At 43.1% G+C, this 14,816-nt stretch overlaps 1 protein-coding gene across 3 annotated transcripts in view; it reads right to left on the bottom strand.

Moving 5' to 3' along the window:
• The window catches only part of EXOC2 (exocyst complex component 2), a 156,927-nt gene that overhangs the window by 47,903 nt on the left and 94,208 nt on the right, over positions 1 to 14,816 (bottom strand). For all 3 annotated transcript variants that reach the window (XM_075585813.1, XM_075585815.1, XM_075585814.1), the window contains exons 14-17: positions 7,057 to 7,125; positions 5,762 to 5,919; positions 4,389 to 4,510; positions 2,512 to 2,573 (exon numbers count right to left, since the gene is read on the bottom strand). In XM_075585813.1, the coding sequence (XP_075441928.1) occupies positions 2,512 to 2,573; positions 4,389 to 4,510; positions 5,762 to 5,919; positions 7,057 to 7,125 (411 nt within the window). The remainder of the gene's footprint in view (positions 1 to 2,511; positions 2,574 to 4,388; positions 4,511 to 5,761; positions 5,920 to 7,056; positions 7,126 to 14,816) is intronic.

The raw sequence follows: 14,816 nt of genomic DNA on the forward strand, positions 1-14,816 counted from the left end.
TTTAGATGTAAGCTCTTTCACAAGGTATGATACCATTACGTTATCTTGTTACCTTGTTGGGAGAAGGAGTGGCTCAGTGACACTGACTGGAACGGAGTTCGAAGCAGGGGAACCCGATTCAATTTCCGGTGTCGGCTCGTTGTGACCTTGGCCAAGTCACTTTATCTCCCTGTGCCTCAGGCACCAAAAACACATAGATTGTAAGCTCTACAGGGCAGGGACTTGTGCCTGCAAAAATGTCTCTGTAAAGCGCTACGTAAAACTATCAGCGCTATACAAGAACAAGCTATTATTATTATCTTCATTTTTTATGTGAACGGTTACTGCTCTTACGTGTACCCTTTTGGTTTGGAGGACATTTATTTCTTTTTTTTAGGAGTGGGAACATCTTATCAGCGTGGCACCAGTCTGCAAGTGATGACTTCACTCTATGGTTCCACGGATATTATAACACAGAATAATATAAAAAAAATTGCAGCCCAATCTATATATACATAAAACTGAAATGTTTGTCTGTCAGGATGTTTGTCTGTGGGTCTGTGCATTTTGTGATTGGTTGGCGCCCGCCCACGGCTCTCGCTCTAATTGGCCTGCGGGGTGGGGTTACATCACGGCCAGGGCTACGCAGGCCGTGAGACTCACAGCACCCTCACACCGCGTGCGTCTATGATCGAGTGGCAACCCACACGCCGTGCACTGCCTGTGGACCCTGGGGCTCCATGAAGCAGTCCCAGGGGTTCCGCCTGGCCGCCTGCACTCACGGCTGCCCCTGGCTCTCCCCCTCCGCTTTCCTCCCGGCCGGCTGCACTCACTGCTGCCCCTCGCTCTGCCCCCCCCCCTTTCCTAGGAGCGCGCGTGCAGTCCTCGCTGACTCAAGCCTCCTGCTGCCTGAGGTATGGGATGGGAGATGGCCTGTGAGCTACAGGGGGGGTAGGGGGGAGGAGAGGGTGATCCGTGGTGTTGGCGGAGAGGAGGAGAGCTGCTGCTTCTGAACTTTGCATGTGAGCTACGGGAGGGGGGGGGGGGTGGAGGGAGGAGAGGCTGCTTCTTCTGCTGTAAACGTTACTTGCATGAGTCTGTGCGTGATGGTGACAGTGTGTGAGTGAGTGAGTGAGAGTGTGAGAGTTTGTGAGAGAGAGAGAGTATGTGGGTGACCGGAGCTGTGAAGGGGAGGAACGGAGCTGTGAAGGGGGGGGGGAAATGGAGCTGTGAAGGGGGCGGAGGTGTGAACGGGGGGCCACAGCTGTGAACATGGGAGGTGGAATGGAACTGTGAACGGGGGGACGACGACGACAGAGTTATCACCGGGGGGGGGGGGGGGGGGAGGGCTTGGGGTACCGGAGCTGTGAATGGAGGGGGGGCCGCATTCATGTGCAGGGGGGGACCGGATTGCTGTGAACGGGGGAGAAAGAGAGAGGGGGGCAGAGAGGAGAAGGGGGCAGAGAGGAGAAGGGGGCAGAGAGGAGAAGGGGGGGAGAGAGAGGTGAATGGGGAGAGAGAGTGAGAGGGGGGAGCGGAGAGGGGGGTGGGGTGTGTGGGGTCAGAGGGGGAGTGGGAAAATTACATCCCGGGCAACGCCGGGTATATCAGCTAGTGTAGAATAAAGTGAAAACACGTAGTCATGTAACATCGCCTCGTCCATTATTATAAGCATACACTTTGCAAATTAAGGTCTAAAATCCTAACTGGAATAGCCATATTATAGGGCCGTATTTGCTAAGCAAATGACATCTTCGAATGCCAGAAGACACCTTATAGTTAATTAATTTGAATGGACTGTAAGGTGTCTTCTAGCATTGCAAGGTGTCTTATGAAATAGCATTGCTTAGTAAATATGGCTATAATGTAATATACAATATAAAAGCTTGTGTCATGGGTCTAGTTTGAACTCGCACTCAACCCCACAAACAATGTAGCAATAATTCCAAAAACTTGAAACAATATTTCTTCAAAATATTAAAAACCAAGAACTACTGGAGGATACCGCTGTAAAAACTGTATGGCAAAGTGGAATATTTAAAGGTTGCGGTTTGACTTATTAAATCCTTATTTTGTTTTTGCACAGATTAACAATTGCCATTACTTGTCTTTCTTCTTTCTGATTACACAAAATACAGTGCCCTTCTATTCTTGTCTGACATAATATTCTCCATGGGAACTTTTAAAAATGACCAACATTGTACACACTTGAATTCTGCATCCTTGGAATCATAGCAGTTAGGCATTAGTCCCTAGCTATTGTATGTGAATCAGCATGTACTGTTCGACGACAAACTACTCATTAATAATCTGTGTCAAGTGCAGGAAACGCAATTAAAAATACTCCAACATTTTAGACAGTAAGGTGATTTCTTTTTACATAGTCAAGTCCTTCTGATTTACTGCAACTCAAATATATGTCCAAGTGGGACGTCATGCCTAAGCATTTATCATTTCATAATATCAGTATGCGCAAACACTGCAAATCTTCCAAGAAACTGTATAAAAAGTAAATGTTTGAAATGCACTTACCAATGAGGTTATCCCTTCATTGTCAACAACCCAATCTTCCTTGTCTGCTAATCTCTTTACTTCTGTAAAATCAATTAATAACAAAGTTACATATACGGTATATACACACGCACCCATGATTACTATTGTACAGGGGAAATCATTGGCAACCTACATTTATATTTTCTCACAGTAATAAAAGACAAATGTGTATGTGCATATATGTTTGTGTGTGAGTATATGTATATATACAGACGTACACCTATACCTGGAGTCCCTGGCTTCTCTGCGCTCCGGCTGGCGGCAATTTCGAGCGCTGGCAATCACTATTTGAGTGAGAATAGGACGTGCAGGCATCGGATGCATCTCTACCTAGCTGCCAACTCGAGAGGGGAGCTTGTGGTGACCCTGGGCTGTTTACATCCACCCTGCTAATCCGGGACTCCCCCTAACACCGCAGATGACCATAAGAGATTTCTCTCCCACGAATGTTTCTGTTTTAAATCCTGTAAGTGCACATTCTTATGGGTTGCTGATTTTTTAAATAAATGTACCTTATTTCTTATTCAGTTACGTGCTATGGAGCTTACGCTTTTGTTTGTTTTTTTGTCTATATATATATATATATATATATATATATATATATATATATATATATATATATATATATATATATAATTAAATAAATACATTTCGTTCTACACGGTTTATTTTGATCTTTTGGAGACTAGACACATTTGTTGAACTTCACTTTGGTCTTGCTGAGATTCACATTCTTACATTCTTTGGCAAGTTCTCCAATTTGTGGCTGGACATCTTTTGGACTTGTGGCAAATATATATATTTTTGCCAAAAATAAATAAACACACACACACACACACACACACTTGTGCATGATTTTTATGATTTATTGTGGGATTTATACATAAAGTCACTATGTACAGTAGCAGTTTCATCCATCTAGATGACATGGCATCCTGTTGCTACTCTGTGCTACATACTGTATGAGTATTGTTTTGTTATTTTGTGCACAGCCTGCTCCAAAGTAAGACTCTATTTCGGGTCGTCTCTACCTCGCATACATTTATGACAGACAACGGAGCAATGATGCGCGAATATGTGTTCATGATATGTAGCTTCGTATGATGCCTCCTGCAGTATTATGGGAATCCTTTTATATTATCTAAGGCTCTGACCACCACTGCTCAGCCGTAGACACATACGGACACTTTATGGAATACCTGCACATGTCAATCAGACACCATTAATTGCTGGGACCACAAGTAAAGGTACTGGTTGCTGTTGCGGTCTCCAATTCAACTGAGATCTTTGAAACGAATTGGTGTTGGTTTTACTATATGTGGACTATTTCAATTTACTTTCCTCCAACTTATAAATGACATTTTACTTTTGCTGATTGCATATAGATACAATTTTGCTATTGCAATTTTCTGAACACTATGTTGTTACCATAACATTGTATCATCTGTCCTCTTCAGTATGTTGGTGATACATTCACTACTTTGTGGTATTGTAGTCACTGATTTAGGTCTAAACCAGGGGTGCGCAAACTGGGGAGCACAAGATTTTCCAGGGGTGGCGTGGAAAAATACGGTGAAAAAAATCCATGTATTATTTTGTGTATGTAAAACACACATTTGAAAACATATGATTATCGTTTTCTGTAAACAAAGGACACCAGTCATGCCTACCATAACCTAAAAAAGGAATGGTAGTTACAGTAGTATTTGTAGATTATACTAGAGGACCTTAATAGCATGGTCAATCCCTTTTTGCTGCTAGATGGGAGAGCATTGCAATGGTATCTTCCTAAAGTAAAATGGTGTAGTCCTTGATCCGTCTATTCTCAATATCAATATGTTTACATGCCGGCTTACCTTCTGCTGTGTGCTGTAAGGTGACCATGACACAGCGCACTCGTAAATCCTGAATCAGTTCCTGTATGGTTTGCAGCATATCATTGGGTATCTCAAGGGCCGTCAAAGACTCATAACTAAGCCTGAAAAAGAAACCATAACATGAAGCTTGTAGTGAAACCGTTCCCTTTGTAACTGGTTATTAAAAGAAACAATGCACTGGACAGTTTTTTTTTTTTTTTTACATGACAAGAACTGATGAGTCTTCAAGCATAAGCGCCGGGTGTCCGACTTGTACGCGCGCGGGGGAGGGGCGCATTGCGGGTAGTTCAGCACGCGGGGAAGTATAGATTTTTTGTTTTGCTAAGCGCCGATCGCGGCTGAGCGTGTGCAAGCGCACGAGCGCCTCATGAGCGGGGACTTACATATATCTATATATGCAAGTCTCCTCCGCAAGCGCCGCCCGCTCAGTGCTAGCGGGGACTTAGTGTAGTATGTTGAAGATGCATTCTTAGGCTAACTACACACACACTAAATGAAATACATCTGTACAGACTGAGCAACTTAACCAAGAAGGAGAGAAGGAGGGTACGCCATATGGGAGTCTGTGTGTGCTATTGCATCTTCCGCGGACTCAGCGGAAAGAAGGGATCCTGCACCGGACGGACCGGAAGTGATCACATGCACTACCGGCACTCGGGAGCTCCACAGAGTTTGTGAGAGGAGACGCAACTGAATTGGAGACGAATGACGCCGATGCTGCTTACTGGACTAAGGCATTGAAAACGGAGCGCTACAAGAGGGATTCACAGAGGTATTTACATTTATTTCTCTGGTTCATATGCATCCCAGGTAGCGGTGTCCATTGGAGCTCCTATATTGCCTCATGCTGTCCTTGATCACCTCTTCAAGCAACACTTATTGACACCCACGTTTTCATTCTCCCTCATAGTTTTCCTCAGTTGTCCACATTACTATTAACTTTATTTTTTATATTTTTTGTGACTCTCTGTTTTGAGCTTTTAGTAGCCTTGTCACAGACTAACTACACACACTAAATGAAATACATCTGTACAGACTGAGCAACTTAACCAAGAATATAAAAAATAAAACAGATTAGGGTCATTAGAATGTCCATTTTCCTAGGGTTTCTGACAATTGTTTTTCTTATTCTAAATAAATAATTAATGTTAAATAATGCTGAAAAAGGTAAAAACATTGAAGCACAGTACAAAAAGCACCAGCGGGTGCAATAGCATGGTACTCCCACCCAAATTTGTCTCATGCTATTACCTGGCCTCTGCACCCGCTGGCCAGTTGTGTGTGTCCTGCTGCATAAGCGGGAGCAATAACAGCTGCTACATCTGAAGTCATTCTTATTAGCCAATACTTACCGAACGGTTTGGATGGCATGAGTTAGCCAAAGGCCAGACATTTCAGTCTTCATCTCCCACCCTCCATAATGCCTCAGCTCCCCTTCCTCCAGGCTAAAAGGAAGCAAAGCTCCACGAATGAGCTTTACCAATGATTGCATCACTTCTTGTATCATTTTCTAAAAAACAGAAACAATATAAAAATCCAGTAAATATTTCAGTGATACAATGGCCAAAACAGAGCCATCAAAATCAATGAAAAACCAATTATGCCAGAGATGTGGGCAAAAATGGTCAATCTACTTCATATATTGCGGTCATGCCCACATTTCTGATTTATGTCGTTTTGCTAGCAAGGTTATGGACAAATATTCCATCCTCTAAATCGTCTATTATTTCTATTAGAATCAGAGAACATAGAACTTGTCAGACAAGAGAAAAGGCCCCTATACAGGCAGTCCTCGGTTATCCAACAGAATCCGTAGCGTTGGATAGTAAAACCGTTGTAAGGTGAGTACCATGTTAATCAGTGGCAGGGAGCGTTGGATAACGCATTCCGGCGTTGGATAATACATTCCGGCGTTGGATAATACATTCCGGCGTTGGATAATACATTCCGGCGTTGGATAATACATTCCGGCGTTGGATAATACATTCCGGCGTTGAAAAATGGCCCTTAGGGTTGCACTGTAAAGCGTTGGATATGCCATTCGTTGTAAAGTGAAACGCTGGATAACGAGGACTACCTGTAACTATATATTTCTAGTTATCGGGCCTTTTCTCTTGTCTTGACAAGTTCTATGTTCTGTGATTCCAATTAGTCCCAGGCACCTTTCATCCATATTTTAGACTGTTGCAAGAGCTACTTTCCCTACCCCTCTCCCTTGATTAAATATTATTTATATTAGGCCTATCCCGTATGTTGAAGAATATTAAATAGTTGAATTAATTTTACTCATGGGTAGATTGTCTCACATGGGCTACAATAAAATGGATAATTACTGTTCCTGTTGGAATGCTTACACCATCACTTTGAACTCAACATAGAAATTCTTAATTTATCAATGGTTTTAAATGATGTTTTGCTTCATGATTTTTTCCAAAATGTTGAGTGTTTAGTTATTTTGTACTCTCATCTTTGTTCATTATGTTTATTTTTAATGTGTATGTTCATTTACTTGTTCTTTTCATGTTAAACTTTCTCCCTTTTGTATTTCAATATTGACCTAATTTATTTTGTCTGTATGGGCCTTGTTTTATGATATGCTATAGCACGTATTAATTGCAGGATAACAAACTGCCATACAGTAGCTCACCTTGAAGTCATTCTGTCTCTGCCTTGCATTTTTCTTAGATTTTTCCATTTGTCCGGATTTTTCTGCTGTCTGAGTTAAAGGTACAAAGCACAAATTCAAAATATTAAATACTGATGGTTAAAACCCATATGAAAAAACAAAAACAAAAAAATATCATGTTAAGATAAACACCATTCCTGCACTTCTGCAAAGTTATCGGTTGGGTCAGAAAAATAACATGTTTAATACACCTTCATAAATGATCTAGGCATGTAACCTACTAATGTTCCACATTGGCAGCCCTTTGCATTCGTGCACACACCAAAACCTATTGCAGCAACCTGCACATTTAAATTAATGTTACAATATACAGAACATTGTCCTTAAAGGAATGGTTCCTTCTACTGGTGTTTTTTTTTTTTTTTTTTTTTTTTTTTTTTTTTTTTAGGGGGACAATTTGGCTAAAGGCCACTATTTTCAGCTCAGGGGACCCCCCTGGTTTCTGAAATACTTACCAGTGAAATAACCAAGTTTAAATCTCATTCAGGGAAAACAAAATGGCTGCCAAATCTCAGTCCAATTGAAGCTGCAACACCATCGGTTGCAGCTTCCTATTGCATGGCTATTTATATCCCCTTTATAAACCAGGAAGTCATATCTGTAACTTCACCAGTTAGTATCTCGGGAACCGGTGGCTCCCCAGAGCTGAAAATAGTGCGGTTCAGATCTTGAGGATACCTCAGTCCCAATCCTGCTAAATGGAGGTCAGTTACAGTGAACTAAGATTTGAAACAATATCACAGTGGGAAGGCGGAGAAACATTTGGCTTAAGTGGCAGTCTCAGTCATGTAGTTTAGTTTAAATTTAGTGGTTCCAAAAAAAGACACGAAGGCCCAATAAGTTATGCATCCCTGCACCCGATAGGCGCACCTTACAAATTGTGGAGACTAACGGGGATCTGTACATCTTTTTTTGCATCTGAATCACATGCAAGTAGGATGTGATCTGCTGTGCCAGGTGCTCCATTAAAGCAGCAATCCACGCTGCATGCATTGTTTTTTTTACTTGCAGGTAGTTCAGCAAAACTGATCTTTGCCCCACCCTTACTCAGTTCCCGAGTGACAACCGGTTTTGTCCACTGGGCAAGTATACTTGTCAGATGGACACCACAGGTCAGCGGTGACTGGGCTCGCCTCCAGCAGCCCAATAAAAAGTTTGCTACGCCAATGGGAGATGATGTTGAGACTTTATATTTGTGACTCCGCAGCCATATTTGTAGTTTGCGGTACAGATTTTGCAGATAGATGAACAAGATACCATTGAAAAATCCACCCAGAATTGTATTCTCTGTACAGTTTTAGTGGGCTTAATACCATGTGGTCTGAAGCGGCCGTTCACACCACGATCTGCTGAACACTCATTGTTAGGGATATGAGAACCATATTTCCCACCTAGCCCTACAACTTCCTTTCTGTGGGATTTCTCTTTCCCGTTTTCGGTATTTCCACAAAACCACAACCTGTTCTCTGTTGTAAGGAAGGCAATTAGACATAGAGGCCCCAATTAAACATGTTGCAAAACCATTATGGGCCCGTTAGCGAAGCATTAATCCACATTCAAGAGAATGGAGCTTAATACTTCACACGAGAAGATAATGGCTTTGCAACATACTTATTTGGGGCCCTAAACCAAAGTTTCAAATATACAAATCTAAAAAGAAAATTACATTAACTGAGATTAAAAAAAAAATAAAAGGAAATGAGCAGGGGGGAAAACTAGAGGTGTAAACGGATATCCTACTGTACAGTAGTTTGAAGAAAGCATTAATACAAAATAATTATGCAGGCGGAAGGTGATCAGTGTTCTGTAATTTACCTAGGGATGAGGTAGTAATAATAATAATAATAATAATAATTATTTCATATACAGTAGCACCTTTCTCCCAATGGGACTCCAAGTGCTTCACAATTACAGTAGAGTGCACAGTCCCTAACCAGATGAGCGTACAATTTGTTTTTGGTGCCTGAGGCACAGGGAGATAAAGTGACTTGTCCAAGTTCAGTTCACAAGGAGCCAACACAGAGAATTGAACCAGGATATATATAGATATATATATAGAACCGGGGTATCTAGTCAACTTGTAATGGGCATCTATCTTTATCTATCTATCTATCTATCTATCTATCTATCTATCTATCTATCTATCTATCTATCTACCTACCTACCTACCTATCTATCTATCTACCTACCTACCTATCTATCTATCTACCTATCTATCTATCTATCTATCTATCTATCTATCTATCTATCTATCTATCTATCTATCTATCTATCTATCTATCTATCTATCTCCATTACAAGTTGACTAGATACCTTTTTTTTAACATGAGTGGAAGGCAGAGGGTCTTCTCAAGTTCCTGGGATACTTACTGATGAAGGTGCTGCTGGTACTTCTGGTCTGTTTAAATTCCCCTTGTCACATGGGCCAAAAGGAAGCAGCTAAGGATGACATTGCAGCTTCCTACTGGTCCGCGTAATAACCTGGTGGATTTAAACCTCCATTTTGTTTCCCCCATAGGGCAGGACCCGGCGGCACTTCCCAAGTAAGTAGCCACGAATGCGGTGAAATGGGGAAGGAGTGGGAGTAAAACTTCTGAAGGGGGAATGGCTCCTTTAAGAATGGCTCCTTTAAGAAGGGGGACACACATAAGAGACTGATATAAGGGCAGTAAAACTACTCTTCGGGTTCCAATGTTCAAAAACATTGTCTGGTTAAACTTGCACAAATCAGGGTTTTTTTCCGCTCAAAATTTTGTACAGGTCCTTGGGAAGCAAAGATAAGTTGTGATACCTTTCCAGGGACCTGAAATTGAACATAAGAATTAAATTCTAGTCGACAACGCTTTTGAAAGCTCAGAACACTATGTCATCTATGAAGGACGTTATGTTACCAAAAGGTTTGCACTATCTACAACCAATCTTTACAAATCATTGAAAAAATACTTATAATCGTATAAAGTATCAATCACCTGTTTTAACATCAAAACCTCAGGGTTTATGAGGAAGACATTAATACAAACAAAAAGAAATAAAAGGTGATTCTAAAAAACGTGTTCAATGTAGTACTCCCCCCTCAAAATCAGTACAGTACTACTAAATAGCAAATAGAAGAATTGTGAAATGTACTGTATGCCACATACACAGTGACACCATGTGGACAGTATGCGTTTCATTACCAAGATAAATGTGCAGCTCCTTCTACTATCAAAATGAACCAGAGGGGCAGTGAAATGTCTAAGGAGTTTAAACTAGGCGATTGACACTAAAATCAGACGCAGCTATATATGTTTCACTTATTTTTACAATCATATTGTAACCCCAGTGAGATGAGACATGGAAGAAGTTTGATTTTCGCTAAATACTCCCTCTGGGAGTTACAGTATATCACTACTTGCCAAGCAAGAGTTTGCACAGGCAAAGCCTTCCAAATACACTTATCTTTATTGGCTTTTTAATAGGGACATTGGTGGATAGAGAAAGAAGTCAAACTTAATTGACACACACCCCATTCAGTCCATGCCGAAAATACAATTCTTCCAAATTTCCAAAGAAATTAAAACAGCTCCAAAAACTGATTGCTTCAAGTAAGAGTCAAATTTATCACTACACCATATGATAATTTAAAAAATTGTTTTTAGCATACAAGCATTATACCCTAAAATGGACAACTTCTACCTTTTAGTGAACGATTCCTTCTGTTTGATGTGCAAACGTTTAGCACTAGATGTCTGAAATAAGATGTGTTGAGGGAATTGTAATGTTCCTTCCAACTAATAACCAGAATTATAGGCTAAAGCAGTAAAATTCAGGGCATTATTGAAAACCCTGCTCTCTGATTGGTTAAAATTCCGGGCATTATCCAATCAGTAATAGCCCGGAATTTTTGGCAGCTTGCCAAGTTTTTCAGCCAATCAGCTTTCAGGTTTCATTCACAAAGAGTGACATTTGCACTTAGACAGGGGAGGTGATTGGACAGAACACAATCGCAAGGCACCGACTCCTCCCCCACCCTGTCTGGGCACAGGAGAGTGTGTGTCTGCTGAGTGTGTTTTGTGGGTGTAAAGGGGGTCAGCAGAGTGTTTTATTAGTGTGTGTGTCTTCTGTTGGTGAGTGTTTGTGGGTGTAGAGGGGGCAGCAGAGTCTTGTTGGTGTGTTTTGTTGGAGTAGAGGGGGAGCTGGAGTGTGTGTGTCCTCAGTGTGTGTTTTGTGATTGGAGGAGGGTGCAGAGTGTTTTGTTGGTGTGTGTCTGTAGTGTGTGGGTTAACAGGGGGCTGCAGTGGGTGTAGAGGGGGCTGCTGGTGTGTATTTTGTGGATGTAGAGGTGGCAGAGCCTGTTTTGTTGATGTGTGTATCTCTGCAGTGTGTGTTTTGTAGGTGCAGAGGGGTGGCTGCAGTGTTTGTTTTGTGGGTGGAGGAGGGGTGCAGAGTGTTTTGTGTGTGTGTGTCGGCAGTGTGTGGGTTTACATGGGGGCTGCAGTGTGTGTAGAGGGGGGCTGCTGGTGTGTGTTTTATGGATGTAGAGGGGGCAGCAGTCTGTTTTGTTGGTGTGTGTGTCTGCAGTGTGTTTTGTGGGTTTAGGGGGGGGGGGCTGTGTTTTGTGAGTGTAGAGGGTGGAGGAGGTCTGCAGTGTGTTTTGTGGGTGCAGAGGAGGGGGCTGCACAGTGTGTAGAGGGTACTGCAGAGTGTGTTTGTGTATATAGGGGGGGGTTGCAGAGTGTGTGTTTGTGTGTATAGAGGGGGGACTGCAGTGTGTGTGTGTGTGTGTGTGTGTGTGTGTGTATATATAGAAGGGGCTGTGTATATGTACAGTCTTTTTAAATAAACTTGCACTAAAAGCATAAGAATGTAGACAACCATGCTGATAAAAATCAATATGACTACAAAACGTTATATTTTTTATGGAAAATAAAAAAAATAAAAAAATAAGCATTTACATTTAGCCTATAATAGTAATAATCCCTGAAGAAAAGGGCATTACAGGCCAATAATGCCCTGGCTGGGTTAAAGTCCCTCGGCTTCCAACTCTTCCAGCCAGGGCATTATTGGCTATTAATGCCTTGTTCTTCAGGGATTATTACTTAAATAGTACATCTATAAGAGTTTTAAGTGAAAAAATGTAAGACGCCAAGTTTTTATTGTTATGTATAACAAGTAATCATTCGTAAATACTGTACATGCAGAAAACGGGGAAAAAAATGTAATGGTGCCAGTGTCCACATATATGTGCCTGTTTGTGTGTGTGCACCTGTCTTTCTCCGCAACACAGACTCTCTCTCTCACAGTCTGTCTCTCTCACAGTCTGTCTCTCACACAGTCTGTCTCTCACACAGTCTGTCTCTCACACAGTCTGTCTCTCACACAGTCTGTCTCTCTCACAGTCTGTCTCTCTCACAGTCTGTCTCTCTCACAGTCTGTCTCTCTCACAGTCTGTCTCTCTCACAGTCTGTCTCTCTCACAGTCTGTCTCTCTCACAGTCTGTCTCTCTCACAGTCTGTCTCTCTCACAGTCTGTCTCTCTCACAGTCTGTCTCTCTCACAGTCTGTCTCTCTCACAGTCTGTCTCTCTCACAGTCTGTCTCTCTCACAGTCTGTCTCTCTCACAGTCTGTCTCTCTCACAGTCTGTCTCTCTCACAGTCTGTCTCTCTCACAGTCTGTCTCTCTCACAGTCTGTCTCTCTCACAGTCTGTCTCTCTCACAGTCTGTCTCTCTCACAGTCTGTCTCTCTCACAGTCTGTCTCTCTCACAGTCTGTCTCTCTCACAGTCTGTCTCTCTCACAGTCTGTCTCTCTCACAGTCTGTCTCTCTCACAGTCTGTCTCTCTCACAGTCTGTCTCTCTCACAGTCTGTCTCTCTCACAGTCTGTCTCTCTCACAGTCTGTCTCTCTCACAGTCTGTCTCTCTCACAGTCTGTCTCTCTCACAGTCTGTCTCTCTCACAGTCTGTCTCTCTCACAGTCTGTCTCTCTCACAGTCTGTCTCTCTCACAGTCTGTCTCTCTCACAGTCTGTCTCTCTCACAGTCTGTCTCTCTCACAGTCTGTCTCTCTCACAGTCTGTCTCTCTCACAGTCTGTCTCTCTCACAGTCTGTCTCTCTCACAGTCTGTCTCTCTCACAGTCTGTCTCTCTCACAGTCTGTCTCTCTCACAGTCTGTCTCTCTCACAGTCTGTCTCTCTCACAGTCTGTCTCTCTCACAGTCTGTCTCTCTCACAGTCTGTCTCTCTCACAGTCTGTCTCTCTCACAGTCTGTCTCTCTCACAGTCTGTCTCTCTCACAGTCTGTCTCTCTCACAGTCTGTCTCTCTCACAGTCTGTCTCTCTCACAGTCTGTCTCTCTCACAGTCTGTCTCTCTCACAGTCTGTCTCTCTCACAGTCTGTCTCTCTCACAGTCTGTCTCTCTCACAGTCTGTCTCTCTCACAGTCTGTCTCTCTCACAGTCTGTCTCTCTCACAGTCTGTCTCTCTCACAGTCTGTCTCTCTCACAGTCTGTCTCTCTCACAGTCTGTCTCTCTCACAGTCTGTCTCTCTCACAGTCTGTCTCTCTCACAGTCTGTCTCTCTCACAGTCTGTCTCTCTCACAGTCTGTCTCTCTCACAGTCTGTCTCTCTCACAGTCTGTCTCTCTCACAGTCTGTCTCTCTCACAGTCAGTCTCTCTCACAGTCAGTCTCTCTCACAGTCAGTCTCTCTCACAGTCAGTCTCTCTCACAGTCAGTCTCTCTCACAGTCAGTCTCTCTCACAGTCTCTCTCACAGTCTCTCTCTCTCTCTCTCTCTCTCTCCTATATAATATACTGCAAAACAATTATTGCTTTTCTAGCAAGGTCCATTTGCTGCCTTAGGGACCAACAAGACATTGCTTTGCAATAGGGTTAAGCCCCATTCACATGAACACTTTGCTAAAAAAGCAACTAACCCTTGAGGAAGTGTCTATGTGCGCCCTGTGTTGTGCATCTCTCCCAGCACTGTTATTATTAACCCCCCTCACTGTGGCTTGCCCATCACTTACATGGTGATCTGTCTGTCTCCCCGTGCTGGGAGTGCTGTCACCGAAGGAGACTCTCACTCTTGAACACGACCCCTCCACCGGACGTGCCACCCAGGCAGCCTCTGATTGGTCACATTCAAAAGACGCTGGCGACTTAAAAACCCTGCATGTGCCCTCTGATGTGGCAGCGTCCCCATGATCCCCATCACCCTGAGCACAGGCAGCGGGAGCCTCCCCAGCCCAACCGCACCTGAGCCCCATCACCAGCCACCGCCCCCTCATCAACACCTTCCCAATCACCAGCCCCGTACACACAGGACCCCAATCAAGCCTCTGCGCATGCGTTGAGGGGGACGGCTGTCGCTGCCGAGGAGGGGGGAGGGGGAGGGAGGCAAGCTACCTGGCAAATGAAAAACAGGAAAAATAGAAAAACTGCATGGTAGGAGATCTGCTGCTTATTTGCTTATGTTATCGGGAGCCACGCTCAAACCGTGTTATAAGTGGATCTGCATTGTATCGGATCGCGCTGTAATGGGGTTGAGCTGTATCTCTCATCTCTCTTCCAGCTGTATCTCCATCATTTCTTCCAACTCCCTGTTTGTCTCGCTTCCTCCCCCAGTCTCACTATCCACTTGTACTCAAGGAGTCACACACTGCCCTTTAACGTTTTACTCTAGTACACGGGTGCTGAACTCCACTCCTCAAGAGCCATCAACAAGCCAGCTTTTAAAATATCCCA

Source organism: Ascaphus truei, chromosome 2 (assembly GCF_040206685.1).
Source record: "Ascaphus truei isolate aAscTru1 chromosome 2, aAscTru1.hap1, whole genome shotgun sequence".
Taxonomy (NCBI): domain Eukaryota; kingdom Metazoa; phylum Chordata; class Amphibia; order Anura; family Ascaphidae; genus Ascaphus; species Ascaphus truei.